At 48.6% G+C, this 12,653-nt stretch overlaps 2 protein-coding genes across 14 annotated transcripts in view; one reads left to right on the top strand and one right to left on the bottom strand.

Annotated features, from left to right (window-relative positions):
* Positions 1-3,286, bottom strand: part of PPIP5K1 (diphosphoinositol pentakisphosphate kinase 1) — a 49,869-nt gene extending 46,583 nt beyond the window's left edge. For 8 of the 12 annotated variants that reach the window (XM_032619369.1, XM_032619398.1, XM_032619378.1 and 5 more), the window contains exon 1: positions 3,202-3,286. The gene's annotated coding sequence lies outside the window, so the exon portion shown is untranslated. Of the gene's footprint in view, positions 1-792; positions 851-3,201 lie in introns of those variants that run through there. The other 4 variants (XM_032619406.1, XM_032619436.1, XM_032619356.1 and 1 more) reach the window with 3 other exon arrangements.
* Positions 3,287-6,131: 2,845 nt separating this feature from the next.
* On the top strand, positions 6,132-12,529 carry CKMT1A (creatine kinase, mitochondrial 1A). 2 transcript variants are annotated; one of them, XM_032624732.1, is made up of 10 exons: positions 6,132-6,521; positions 7,269-7,578; positions 8,207-8,405; positions 8,607-8,702; positions 9,078-9,299; positions 9,445-9,530; positions 9,640-9,763; positions 11,624-11,758; positions 11,962-12,087; positions 12,286-12,529. In XM_032624732.1, exons 2-10 carry the CDS (start codon positions 7,430-7,432, stop codon positions 12,397-12,399), a joined length of 1,251 nt encoding a protein of 416 aa, XP_032480623.1. In that variant the 5' UTR covers positions 6,132-6,521; positions 7,269-7,429; the 3' UTR covers positions 12,400-12,529. The 2 variants fall into 2 exon arrangements, with proteins under 2 accessions (XP_032480623.1, XP_032480622.1); XM_032624731.1 differs by having other exon boundaries at positions 6,312-6,428.
* The last annotated feature ends 124 nt before the right edge of the window (positions 12,530-12,653 follow it).

Genomic DNA, 12,653 nt, shown 5'->3' with positions numbered 1-12,653 from the left:
CTGCAGCAGTGGTTCTTAACCAACTGTGATTATACTGTGCAAAGGACATTTGTCAGGAGACACTTTTGGTTGTCACAACTGGGGAGATGCTATTGGCATCTAGTGAGTAGAGGCCAAGGATGCTGCTCAACATTCTAAAATGCATAGGATATACCCCCACAGCAAAGAATTGTCCAGTCCAAAATGTGAGTGGTGCCAAGGTTGAGAAACTCCGCTGTAGAGAAACTCTCCCACATAAAAAGACACTTGCAAGGATGTTCATAACCTTACTGCTGGTAATGGCAAAAACCGAGAACAACTCAGATGTCACAAGTAGAAGAATGGATAAATATAATGTTGTGTTTACAAATGGTTGACTAACAGCAATTATTAAAAATGAATCGGGGGGATAAGTTAGGAGCTTGGGATTAACATATACCTACTACTATATATAAAATCGGTAAACAACAAGGACCAACTGTATAGCACAGGGAAATATACTCAATACCTTGTATATATATATATATATATATATATATATATATATGTGTATATATACATATATATATATGAATCATTTTGCTATACACCTGAAACTAACACATTGTAAATTAACTATATTTCCATTTTTAAAAAATGAATCAAAGCTATATATAACATGAACAGCTTCCAAATGCAAACTGCAGAAATATACATGCAGGACAATTCCACTTGTACAAATAAAAAATACTACATATGTTTATGGCTGTATACATAATTAGAAGTATAAAAACAGACAGGAGAGAAAGACATCAAATTCATGATAGTGGTTACCTCTGAGCAGAGGGGAAAACAGAACTGAGAAGGATTCAAATGGAACCTCACAACCTTATCTATAATGTTTATTTCAATTAAGAAAACTCTGGGGCTTCCCTGGTGGCTCAGTGGTTGAGAGTCCGCCTGCAATGCAGAGGACTCGGGTTCGTGCCCCAGTCCGGAAGGATCCCACATGCCGCGGAGAGGCTGGGCCCGTGAGCCATGGCTGCTGAGCCTGCGCATCCGGGGCAAAAAAAAAAAAAAAAAAAAAAAAAGAAAACTCTGAAGCAAATATACAAACGGTTAACATCCGTTAATACTAAATTGTGGGGATACGGGTATCTGTTATTTTTTTCCAAAAATGAAATTGAGTCACATCTGCAATTTTCTACATTCTGCAAAAGTTCTCAGAAATACTGACCAATGGCTCTAATGAAAGCCAAAAACTCCTCAAGTAAATGGAGTAATTTAGTCTTATAGGTTTTTAGTCTTCAATATTTACTTTCCGTATTTTTATTTTAAACCCTTCCATTACAAGTGAGTTTGCAGCTTTGATTAGAAAGTTATAGCTAATCTTTATATAGATCTTGACCTTTCTAGTCTTCACCATCTGCTTTTCTCTGTTGCTCAACCACCGTGAGGGCACAACATTCTCCTTAGGCTTAACGTTTTCAGTTGTACACTGCAGGTCTTATACATACACACTCCTCCTGATTATAGCCTGTTTCTTTGAAATCCTTTTTCGTGACCTGACCCAATTTCCATGACTTGTGACATTCCCAAGGTCCCTGTATAGTTTAAGCAAGCAGAATTTTGTTGCACGCTTTATCCTTTCTCTGAAGCAGGAGCTTTCTCTAAGATTCCTAACCCTCCACACTTTCTTCCACTAGGTCTTTCCCGGTTTTCTACTGAATGTACACTGCCACATTCTTGAAATTCTATTATAACTCTATAACAGGAGATGATAATTGAATGGCAAAGGAGAATCTGTTCACAAATATGGAGCTGAAGAGAGATGAAAGGTCTAAATTCATAGTTAACAAAGCAGAAATAGAAGTCTGACAGAAATAGCTATGAAATAAGCCAGGATTTATTTAGATGTACCTCTGAGAGAAGCTGGGATTTAATGTGGTGTTCCAAGAGCCATTGCCCTGTTTTCTGTGCTCTTCTCCCCTTCCCCCTCTCCCCTAATACTTTGTTGCAAAAGAAAACTTCAGACTCTAAACTTCAGACTCTACAGTAGGCTAAAGGGCAGTCTTACTGGGGCCTGAATCAGTGTGGAAGGGAGCGAGGGGAGGGGAGGAAGCAGGAGATAGTATAATAGGTAAGGAGAGAGGGAGGGGCAGGTGGGCAATCTTCTCAGGAACATCTATGTTAAATCAGATCTAGAGAAGGGACTGAAGGGAGGGTAAACTGTGTAACTTCTTTATCCCTTAGAATTTAGGGCTGCTTTCCTAATCCTCTAATTTCTTTAACCACCATGCACTTCTGCACTTGATGGAGGGCTCCATCAGTGATGAAAGAGAAAGGTCAGTACAGGGTCAGGCGGGAATACTTCCAACACAGTTAAAACTCCTCAGGCCACAAACACTATCTCCTTCAACAGTGGACCCCTTCTCTCCTTCTTGATGCAGTTTTTAATGCTTCATACATACCCTTATTATGCCACTGATGAACTGTGCTGATGCCCTTGTTCTCGGTATCAACTCACTCATACTGCCTTCTTTCCCCAACTTACTAAAAGGACTCTTCATTGACTCCCCTAACTACTGCCCCCTCCTACATCACTAATCAACCGATCCAATCAACAATACAACTAATCCTGTCGCTCATTGACTCCCCAGCCTTAAACAGTCTTTCAAACCCTCAGATGAGTCACCACACTTGGTAACAAATTTATATGGAACCCTCAATGCTCCCCCGCACAGACTGTCTGAGAGCCACTCCTTCCCAACCTGCCTTCCCTCCAGGCTCACCTTCTCTCTCCTCTCTGCAACAACCCCTTCCTCCAGCCGAGCCTCCGGTCTGACTCCACTCCCACGCCTCCTCACACAGACCTGCCCGCCCTGACCCTCTCCCCGGCAGACTCCCCTGGCTCAGCAGGACCCCCTCTTCCTCACGCAGACCTTCACACGCCCATCACTTCTCTCGCTGACCCCCTCCTCTGCGCTCTCCTCACTCAGCTCCGGGTCACGAAAACCACCTCCCATCCCGACTCCTCTAGCCTTTTGCCCGCCCCCGCCTTCCCCGCCTCACTCTCCCTTCGCTGACACTGAGGCCTCTCCGCTGGGTCTCTTTCTAGAGCTGCCCCCAGCCGCTCCTAACCAGGGCCCTCGGCACCGAACGACCCCACTCTACCCAGTCCACCCCCTCAGATACCGCCCCCAGCCCCCAGCCACTCCCCCACCGCCCCCGGCCCTCACTCACCCGCCTCCCTGCGCTCGCGCACCCGAACCTGCCGGCAGCGACACCTGACAGCGGCCCAATCAAAGCACGACTTCTCTTCGGTGCCACCAATCAGCGGAGGGCGCGCACCGGCAGCAGAGTCAGGCTGCGTTGGCCGGCGCTTCTGCGCGGAGGATGGTGGCCTCTAGTGGTTCTGAGGAGGAAGTGCAACCTGTTGTTCTTTTTCTGATTTCTAACTGCGTCGCCACAGTCCAGATGTTTGGTCTAGACAGAGAAATTTCCAGTGAGACGAAGTGGGGGGAAGCGAGATGTAGAGGAAGAGGCAGAGTCTGTGCCATTGCACCTCCATGAGGACAAAACCAAGTCTTCTGTTCGTTTTGTAAAATAAAACGGGATATGACAGACGTAGAGATCCAATAAATGTATGTTGCAAATGTTAATGGACTAGAGGAGTGAAAGGGAGGCTAGAGACAAAAACAGAGAGAAACAAATCAGAAAGTTAAGGGAAGGAAAAGAGACTTACTTATGGAGGAGACAAGACGATGGATGGACTTGGAAGGCTAAACAAGTGGATTCCTATCTCCACACTCTGCTTGCCCTCTTGCCTTTAATAGCTGTGCAGCCTTGGACAAGTCATTGAACTTCCCTCAGCCCCTCTTTTCTCACCTGTGAGAGAGTGGGACTAGAAAACCCTAACCCATAGGGTACTGATTATATGAAAGCATTTTGTGTATGTTTGTATTGTTATTATCTTTGCATCCTCACTCAGGTTTCCCTGGTCAAGACTATTCCAAGTTCTGTTACCCAATGCAAGTTTGTGTGCCCAAAGCACAGTGAGGCCAAACAAACAGAAAGGCCAGAGTTTGGAGCAGAGAAAGGTTTATTGCAGGGTCGAGCAAGGAGAACAGGTGTCTCGTTCTCAAAAACCCCATTAACTCCCTGATGGTTTGGGGGGGAAAGTTTTTATAGGCAAAATTTGGGGTGAGGGCTGCAAGTATGTGACTTTCTTCTGATTGGTTAGTGGTGAGGTAACAGGGCAGTGCTCCAGAACTCTGTTATTCAGCCTGAAGTTACCATCTTCCATGTGGGAGGTGGGGTTAGTTCCTGCAGAAGAACTCAAGGATATTGTTATGAATATTCCTCTGGGAGGAACCAAGATCCTGCTTTAATTGCTGCACTATAGTTTTTTGATTGTCCCTCTGTGTTTCTGTATCCCTTCCCTTCCCTGATTAGCAACTGTTTGAATCTGCCCTTGAAACTCTGGAAAGGTCAAGGAGGCTGAATGAAGCCTATTTCTTACAAACAAGAAACAGGGGACACAGAAGGGATTTGTACCTGGGAGGGAACCACAGCGTCCTGCTCCATTTTGTCCCTAGTGTAAGCAGATAGGTTAGGGGGTCACTGGAGAAAGAGAACCAGGAATGGCTTTCTTGATATAAGAGAACCCATTTTGGCCTAAGCCATTTTGTGATATAAGCATGGCCACAATGCTTGCCTTTGAACAGGTCTCAGTAATTAATGATCTTAAGGGAGGGAATGCAGAAACAAGGGAGGAGCAGTCAAGAAACAACAGTGCAGTCTTGGGGCAGGGCCCTGATTTCTTAAAGGATATACATAATAATTCATCTTTGAGCTCCATAGGGTCCTGCTTGGTTTCACCCCTTCATGAATATGCATGTATCCTTAGCTGAAAACTTCCCAGATTTTGCTGTTCGGGGAGACGCTGCTTTGGGAGAGATCCCTGGTGTTCTCCTTACTTGTGGCAAGTAATAATAAATCCTTCCTTCTCCTGATCTTTGGCTTGGTTGGGTTTATTGGCTTGACACCCACCAAAAGGTGAACCCAGTTTTCAGGTAACACAACTGCAGAACTCCATCTATTCTCTGATTATTACTGTCTTACCAGGAGAAGAAGGAACTGATGGACCTGGAAGAGAGGTAATTGGCTACTAAGGCTACCCACAAATGAGGAAGAAAGGAAAAGGAGCACTAGGGAAGCCTGAGACGAATGAATGAAATGAGAGTAAAGGGATGGAGTGGGGTCTCATCAGTGAGGCCAGTGGACAACTTGAAGGGAATTTCTTTTTCTCAGATCCTCTCCCTTAAGATTAACAAGTGTCTTGCTGTCTTGTGGGTACACCAAGGTAATGATACTGAGCAGGGCCCTGTGGGGCTCCTGGGCACAAAGACTTTCTGTGTCCCCCATGTCTTTGATTACAGGAAATAGCCTTCATTCAGCCTCCATGACCTTTCCCTACTTCCAATAGGCAGGTTCAAGCAGTTGTTAATCAGGGAAGTGAGAGGATGCAAGACAAGAGAGAAACAGTCAAGAGAAACAGTTAGTGCAGCCTTGGGGTAAGGTCCTGGTTCCCCATCAACGGACACACACAAAGATATCTTTGAGCTGTCTTGCAGATACTGAAACCCCTCCAGGTGGGTATGCTGCCCACAGACCCCAGACCAGCTGGAACCTGAAGGTTGATGTTGCTGACTCCTACTTACCTCACCACCAACCCATCAGAAGAATGCAAGCCCAGTCACTGCCTTGATCCTTATCACCTACCCCCCCACCATGAGCCCTGACTAGAAGACCACTCCCTATTCCAAAGGGAGGGGGGCACAGTTCTTGAGGTGCTAGCCTGCTGTGTTCCCTCCAAGAATAAAGCTACTATTTCTTTCTCCTCCAAAACTCTGTCTCTGTATCTCGTTTCGGCATCCGTGTACAGAGGGCCGATATTTTGTCATCAATACCTGAAAGAATGGGCTAATGCCACCATGCCTACCCCATCTTAACTGACCCTCCATACTGAAGCCCACATCTCTATTTCAGCTCCAAGCATTCATTCTCCTTCTGCCAGGACAAAGGTCAAGTCATACCCAAGTCACACTTGGAGATATGGGAACAAAGCCCTCTCAAATATGAATATGCACCTTGTGAGGAGGGAGGAGGAGAAGGGACCAGGTGGAAGGCAGAGATTCCTTGGTGACCCCATGCCCTTGGACACCCCTCCTTACAGTCTGGATTAAACAGCATTAGGGAGCCAAGAGAGGAAACACGTGTGGTGGTTGGGGACCTGTGCCTGCCTGTTTCCGTCCTACACCTCGTCATCTCGCCACACCCTTCACGTCACCTTACACTCCCCTTCAGCTCAGGAACTGGGAGCTACAGAGAGCGGGGAGAAGGGAGAGAAGAAGGAAGCATAATAATTCCTTGCCCAACTCCAGCCCCACGCCCAGCACAAACAACAGGTAGGCAAGCCTGCCGAGAATACTCAGAGGGAGTCCTGTGAGCAGCAAACTGGTCAGAGCCTGGAAAAAACTCTGAGAAGTAAAAGATCAAAGGTGAAGTAGGAGATGGGGAGGAGGGCAGAGGAGGGGGAAAAGTGGGGGATCATGAGAAGTGGAGGAAGGACAGAGCAGGGCTTCAGACTTGGGGGCAGGGTGGGGGCGGGCAACACAGCACAGATGGGGTAAGAGTTCCTGTTTCCCTGATTTCTCTCCGGAATCCTTCCACAACCTTATAAGGAGAGCACAGGTGTGACAGGGAGGAGCTTTGGTCCTCTTCCTGGTTCTAAGGAAAAGGTGACCTTGAGGCAGCTGGTGTCTTTCTCAGCGTCTGCTTGTGTGCTTTCTCTTTGTCTTCCTCTGGTATCTGTGTTTATTCCACGGTTCCCCGAGGCCGCCTCCCCTGGGAAGATGGAGAGGTTGCTGAGGCAGGCCGAAAAAACGAGAAGAGGTTGGGTAGTGTCACGCTTTCACACCCACAGGGCGACGAAACGGGTTTCCTATTAAACCGGGAGGCTTAGGGGAAGGGTGTTCGGGTCTCTCCTGTCCCCTTGGGTGCTGTCCTCTACTTGGTGCTGAAATCTGGGCGACCTCATCTCAGGTGGGCCCGTTCCCCGGCCTAAGGCTGCGAATCTCCAGTCCTCCTAATCTACCTGGTGGGTGGTGCCTGCCCTCTGCCCCCGCACACCTAGGGCCGTGGCAGGCGGGAAGGCGGGGCCTGCATGAGCCCCACCCCTGGAGACTGCAGCTCTGCTTCCCTCTCCTGCGCCCGACCGCCGCTAGCTCATTGCGCCTCTTCTGCAGCCTGGTCGGCACCGGCTTCCACTCCCGCTCCAGCCTCCCTCCATTTCGGCTCCAGCCTCGCACCCACCTCCGGCTCTCAGTCAGCCTGTTTGCATCCTCCCTCCCGGTTCCTGCCCTGAGCCAGCTCTTACTCCGGGATTCCGTAACCAGACCCTCAAGCCATGGCTGGTCCCTTCTCTCGTCTCCTGTCTGCCCGCCCGGGGCTCAGACTCCTGGCTTTGGCTGGAGCTGGGTCTCTAGCCGCTGGGTTTCTTCTCCGCTCGGAACCTGTTCGAGCCGCCGGCGAACGACGGAGGCTGTATCCCCCGAGGTATCAGTGTCTCAGGCGCCCGGGTGAGGGTGGGGGGTGGGGGACGGGTAGTTGCTGACGGGGATGGAGATGGGGACCTGGGCAACAGAGAAGGGTTATAGTCACGAAGGCTCTGGAGTACAGGCGCTGGACAGTCTGAAAACCTCAGTGGGGGTGGGGATGGAGGCCAAAACCATAAGGTGAAAGCATTCCTGAGGACTTGGAGCCCGCAGTTCCCACCCCCAAGGCCAGCTCTGGCCCTGTGAGTTCTGGTTGCACCTACCCTGCCCAAATTCCTAATTGAGAGACCAGGAACTATCCTTTCCGCTCTCCTCCATCTCCTTTTCCTGCTGTTCTCTCCCGTTTCCTGAATTCCCCTCCTTAGTCTTTCCCCTCCCCCCATCCCTAATGTTGTGTCCATGGGAGGAAAGAACTGAGCAGATCTGGGAGAATTGAGCCTCCAGCCAGAGGAAGCTAGAACTCTTGGGAAAGAATAGATCCTGAAAGTCCCTGATGAGATTACCAAGGTTTAGCCTCCCTCTAACCTCCCCTCCTCCCAAGGAACAAAGCCAGACATGCTCCCAGCTGAGTGCACTGGGTCTAGGCCCCCTGTGCCCTCCCTCCATGGTTACTGGTACCCCCTCCCTAGTGCTGAGTACCCAGACCTCCGAAAGCACAACAACTGCATGGCCAGTCACCTGACCCCAGCAGTCTATGCCCGGCTCTGCGACAAGACCACACCCACTGGTTGGACGCTAGATCAATGTATCCAGACTGGCGTGGACAACCCTGGCCACCCCTTCATCAAGACTGTGGGCATGGTAGCTGGTGATGAGGAGACCTATGAGGTAGGGGGCCCCCAGAGTTCCCCTGGTGACCCAATTTATCTCCCCAGTAATCCCAGCTCCTTTCCCCTAAAGACCTCACTTACCCTTAAGACTGGACCATCCATACTCATGTTTTCTCACCCAGTGAAATCAATCCACAACTAAACCTTGGGAAGGGATTCCCTCTCCTTAACCACCCTCTTCCTCTGAACTGCCCCTCAGGTATTTGCTGAGCTGTTTGACCCTGTGATCCAAGAACGACACAATGGATATAACCCCCAGACGATGAAACATACCACTGACCTGGATGCCAGCAAGGTAGGTCGAATATTCCACTTCTGACTTGCATTGCCTTATATACAACATTCTGTTTCTCCAGTCCCTTCAACCATAATTATACCCTGACTCATAGTCATTATACTGCTGAGCTTTTAGTCTGTGTGGGGAAAGAATTGTATGTTCAGGAGCAGCCTCTGTAGAGAGGAGAGGGCGGATGAGAATGGCTACCCCCCAAGGTGGGCAGGTTTGGGGGAGGGTTTACAATGCCCTTTCAGTTGGAGTGCTTGCCCAATGGGCTTCCTCCAGTGCAGGCAATGAGGACCCCTCTAGTCCTTAAGGTCTCTCCTTCCCAAAGGCCCTGAGCTCCCATCCACTGTGTTTCTGTGACTTACATTAATTTCTCTGATTCCCCAGATCCGTTCTGGCTACTTTGATGAGAGGTATGTATTGTCCACAAGAGTCAGAACTGGCCGAAGTATCCGGGGTCTCAGCCTGCCTCCAGCCTGCACCCGGGCAGAGCGACGAGAGGTGGAGCGTGTTGTGGTGGAGGCACTGAGTGGCCTGAAGGGTGACCTGGCTGGACGCTACTATCGGCTCAGTGAGATGACAGAGGCTGAGCAGCAGCAGCTAATTGATGTGAGGGGCTTTGAGAGCGAACTGGGCAGGAGGGGCAGATGGAAAGAATAGTCAGGGGAGGCTGGGCCAGATGAGGTAGATGGGCTCTGAGAAGCCCAGGGGCTACTGTGAGGATTCTTAACCCAAGTCCCTTTACTCTCCCCAGGACCACTTCCTGTTTGATAAACCTGTGTCCCCATTATTGACCGCAGCAGGAATGGCTCGAGACTGGCCAGATGCTCGTGGAATCTGGTATGAGGCTTAGCTTACCCCCTGCCCCTATAAGTGCCCTTTTTTTTCTATCTCTCCCAATTCTTGCCCTGCCTCTTAATACCTGTCCCTCCCTCTCTCCTGCCTTCAGGCACAACAATGAGAAGAGCTTCTTGATCTGGGTGAATGAGGAGGATCATACACGGGTCATCTCCATGGAGAAGGGTGGCAACATGAAGAAAGTGTTTGAAAGATTCTGCCGAGGCCTCAAAGAGGTCGGAGAAGAGTGTATAAGGGAACTAGGTGGGAGGACTTGAGGAAAAAACAAATTTAAATGGGTAGATTGGGGCTTCCCTGGTGGCGCAGTGGTTGAGAGTCCGCCTGCCGATACAGGGGACACGGGTTCGTGCCCTGGTCCAGGAAGATCCCACATCCCGCGGAGCGGCTGGGCCCGTGAGCCATGGCCACTGAGCCTGCGCGTCCGGAGCCTGCGCTCCGCAATGGGAGAGGCCACAACAGTGAGAGGCCTATGTACTACAAAAAAAAAAAAAGAAAAAGAAAAATGGTAGACTGACCATATAATTTATCAACCAACCCAGGATACTTTCGATGGTGAAAAGGATCACCACCTATCACTCTAGGACAAGAGGTATAAATCAGAACTGTCCAGGGAAAGCCAGGATACGTGGTCACCCTAAGAATAGGAAGAGAGAATGTCAGGAATCTAAGGAAGTAAATAAAGCAGTTGCCAAATAATGCAAAGAAGGAGTAAATGAGATGGTGGCTCAGTGCCTGGGGGGTGTGGTGTGGGATGGTGGGATGTGCAGATAAGGAAAAGGTTTAAGCCTGGATGGATGTAAGGAGTGAGAGATTGGTATGCTCATGATTCTAATGTAACCACCCAGTTGGGAGCCAAAGTAGGCCTTAACTCTGGATTCTGTCATTCTTGCTAAAGTAGCATGTCTAGATTTTAAGCTGAGAGTAGGAGGGAAACCAGGGAAGGTGGAGGATGGAATGGCCTAAGTTCCAAAGTGCGTTGCTCTGCGTGAGGAGTTGAACTGAATCCTCAGTCCTATATGGATTAGGTCTCCATATTCAATTCCAGATTACAAATCCCCATAAACCCAATCCTTATTGTATTTTCTCATGTATACAGTTCTATTTTGAACTTGTAAAGGGAGAGAGCTCCTCTTCCGTTTAGATCTTGCCTGGGAAGTTTCTGTTATTTTTAGCAAGTAATAGGTAACATATTAAATTATATGCCTTAGTATTCTCATCTGTAAAATTGGGAGAGTAAGACTTCCTACATTTTAAGTTGTGGGGTTTAAGTGAGATAATGCATGTAAAGTGCATGGACCGTAATAAGTGTTCCCTAAGTGTTAACTGCTGTTACTATTCTAGATGGAAGAATTTCCCCTTGTTCATCATATACAATATCCCCCTATGCCATGGTTCTTTCTGAACTAGGAACAGCGTCCCCTTACTCAGGTTAGGTAGTGGTCTTCATGTCCATCAACTCCGGCAGATCTCCAGTCTCTTCAACTCGTAACAGTCATCTTCATGATTAGGATGCTTACGTGAAACAAAAACATGCTTCCCACACTCCTTCCCTACCCTCCACAACTATGAATCCGGCTCTTCTGCTCCATTTTCACCTTCCTCTTGCTTTCTCACATGTGCTCTTTCCACAGTTAACAGGCTCCCTTGCCTCTTCCTGTTGCAAAGCCTACAACCTCATTTTCTGGCTGAAAGAACCTTCCAAGCTCTAGGCTCATTAGCAAAGTAAAGATGTCAATGCATGCAGAACTCATTGAATAATCGATCTTTTCTCAGTTCAGTTTACCACCTCTGTTCATCTCCCTAGATGATCCTTAATGCATCATTCCCTCAGGTTTCTCTTCTTCCACACAGGATATTTTTGCACAATCTCATCATTATGGGCTTGCAACATCAAAATTATCTTTTATGCATGATAATGAGCCATTTCCACCAAAAAAAAAAAAAAAAAATTCAGTGTCATTCTTTCACATCCCAAGTCTTTGTTTCTAGACATAGTTCTAGAGTTCCTGTGGATCTAGCTAAGGGAAGGCTAGCATATCCCTGACTTTTCACTAACAGAGCCTTTCTGCACTCAGGTGGAGCGGCTGATCCAGGAGCGTGGCTGGGAGTTCATGTGGAATGAGCGTTTGGGATACATCTTGACCTGTCCGTCTAACCTAGGCACTGGACTTCGGGCAGGAGTGCACGTCAAACTGCCCCTGCTAAGCAAAGTAAAGGAGTTGTGGAGTTAGAGGGTTGTGAAGGAGGAAGGTGGCTGTGTATGGGTGGGAGGGATTGGGCATTTTGGAAAGGAGCAGACATAGTGTAGCTAAAGAGTCAAGGGGAAGAGCTCTGAGTGGGTTCAGGGCTCTTTCAGGTCGAACCAATCTCTGCCTGTGTTGACCCTGCCCCCCAATCTCTATCTCCCCTCTAGGATAGCCGCTTCCCAAAGATCCTAGAGAACCTAAGACTCCAAAAACGTGGAACTGGAGGAGTGGACACAGCTGCCACAGGCAACATCATTGACATCTCTAATTTGGACCGACTGGGCAAGTCAGAGGTGAGATTCTTAGGGATTCGGGATAGGTCTGTGGGGGTTGAGATGTGACAGGGAGTGAGCCTCAGGAATGTAATAGAATCTGAAATGAAATTCAGGTTGAGTGGGGAGGAAATTGGAAACGAGTTCCCAGAGCAGTCAAATCAGTGCGGAAGAGAGTCAGATTGTGGGAAGCAGAGATCAAGGGTTAGTGTCCTTCAGGTGGAGCTGGTGCAGCTGGTCATCGATGGAGTAAACTATTTGATTGACTGTGAACGGCGTCTGGAGAGAGGCCAGGATATCCGCGTCCCTCCGCCTCTCCCCAACAAGCATTAACTCCCATCCCCAGCAGATGACTCAAGACTCCCAGGACCTCTGCCATTCTAACAGTGGCCCATTCTCCTTACTCTGGATCCTCCCTTTCCCCCCTCACTCCCTCTGTCCTAGTAAAGACTACTGGCTACACTCCAGTTGTGTTATTTCTAATGGTGGGATGAGGAGGAACTAGCCTCCAGAAGAAAAAAAAGGCAGTGGGATTATTTGTGATGGAAAGAGACTCCAGATATGGCATGCCAGGAACACTGATTCTC

This window comes from Phocoena sinus, chromosome 2 (genome assembly GCF_008692025.1).
Source record: "Phocoena sinus isolate mPhoSin1 chromosome 2, mPhoSin1.pri, whole genome shotgun sequence".
NCBI lineage: Eukaryota > Metazoa > Chordata > Mammalia > Artiodactyla > Phocoenidae > Phocoena > Phocoena sinus.
Note: the sequence above shows the minus strand (reverse complement) of the source record. Positions and strands in the feature narration are given on the sequence as shown.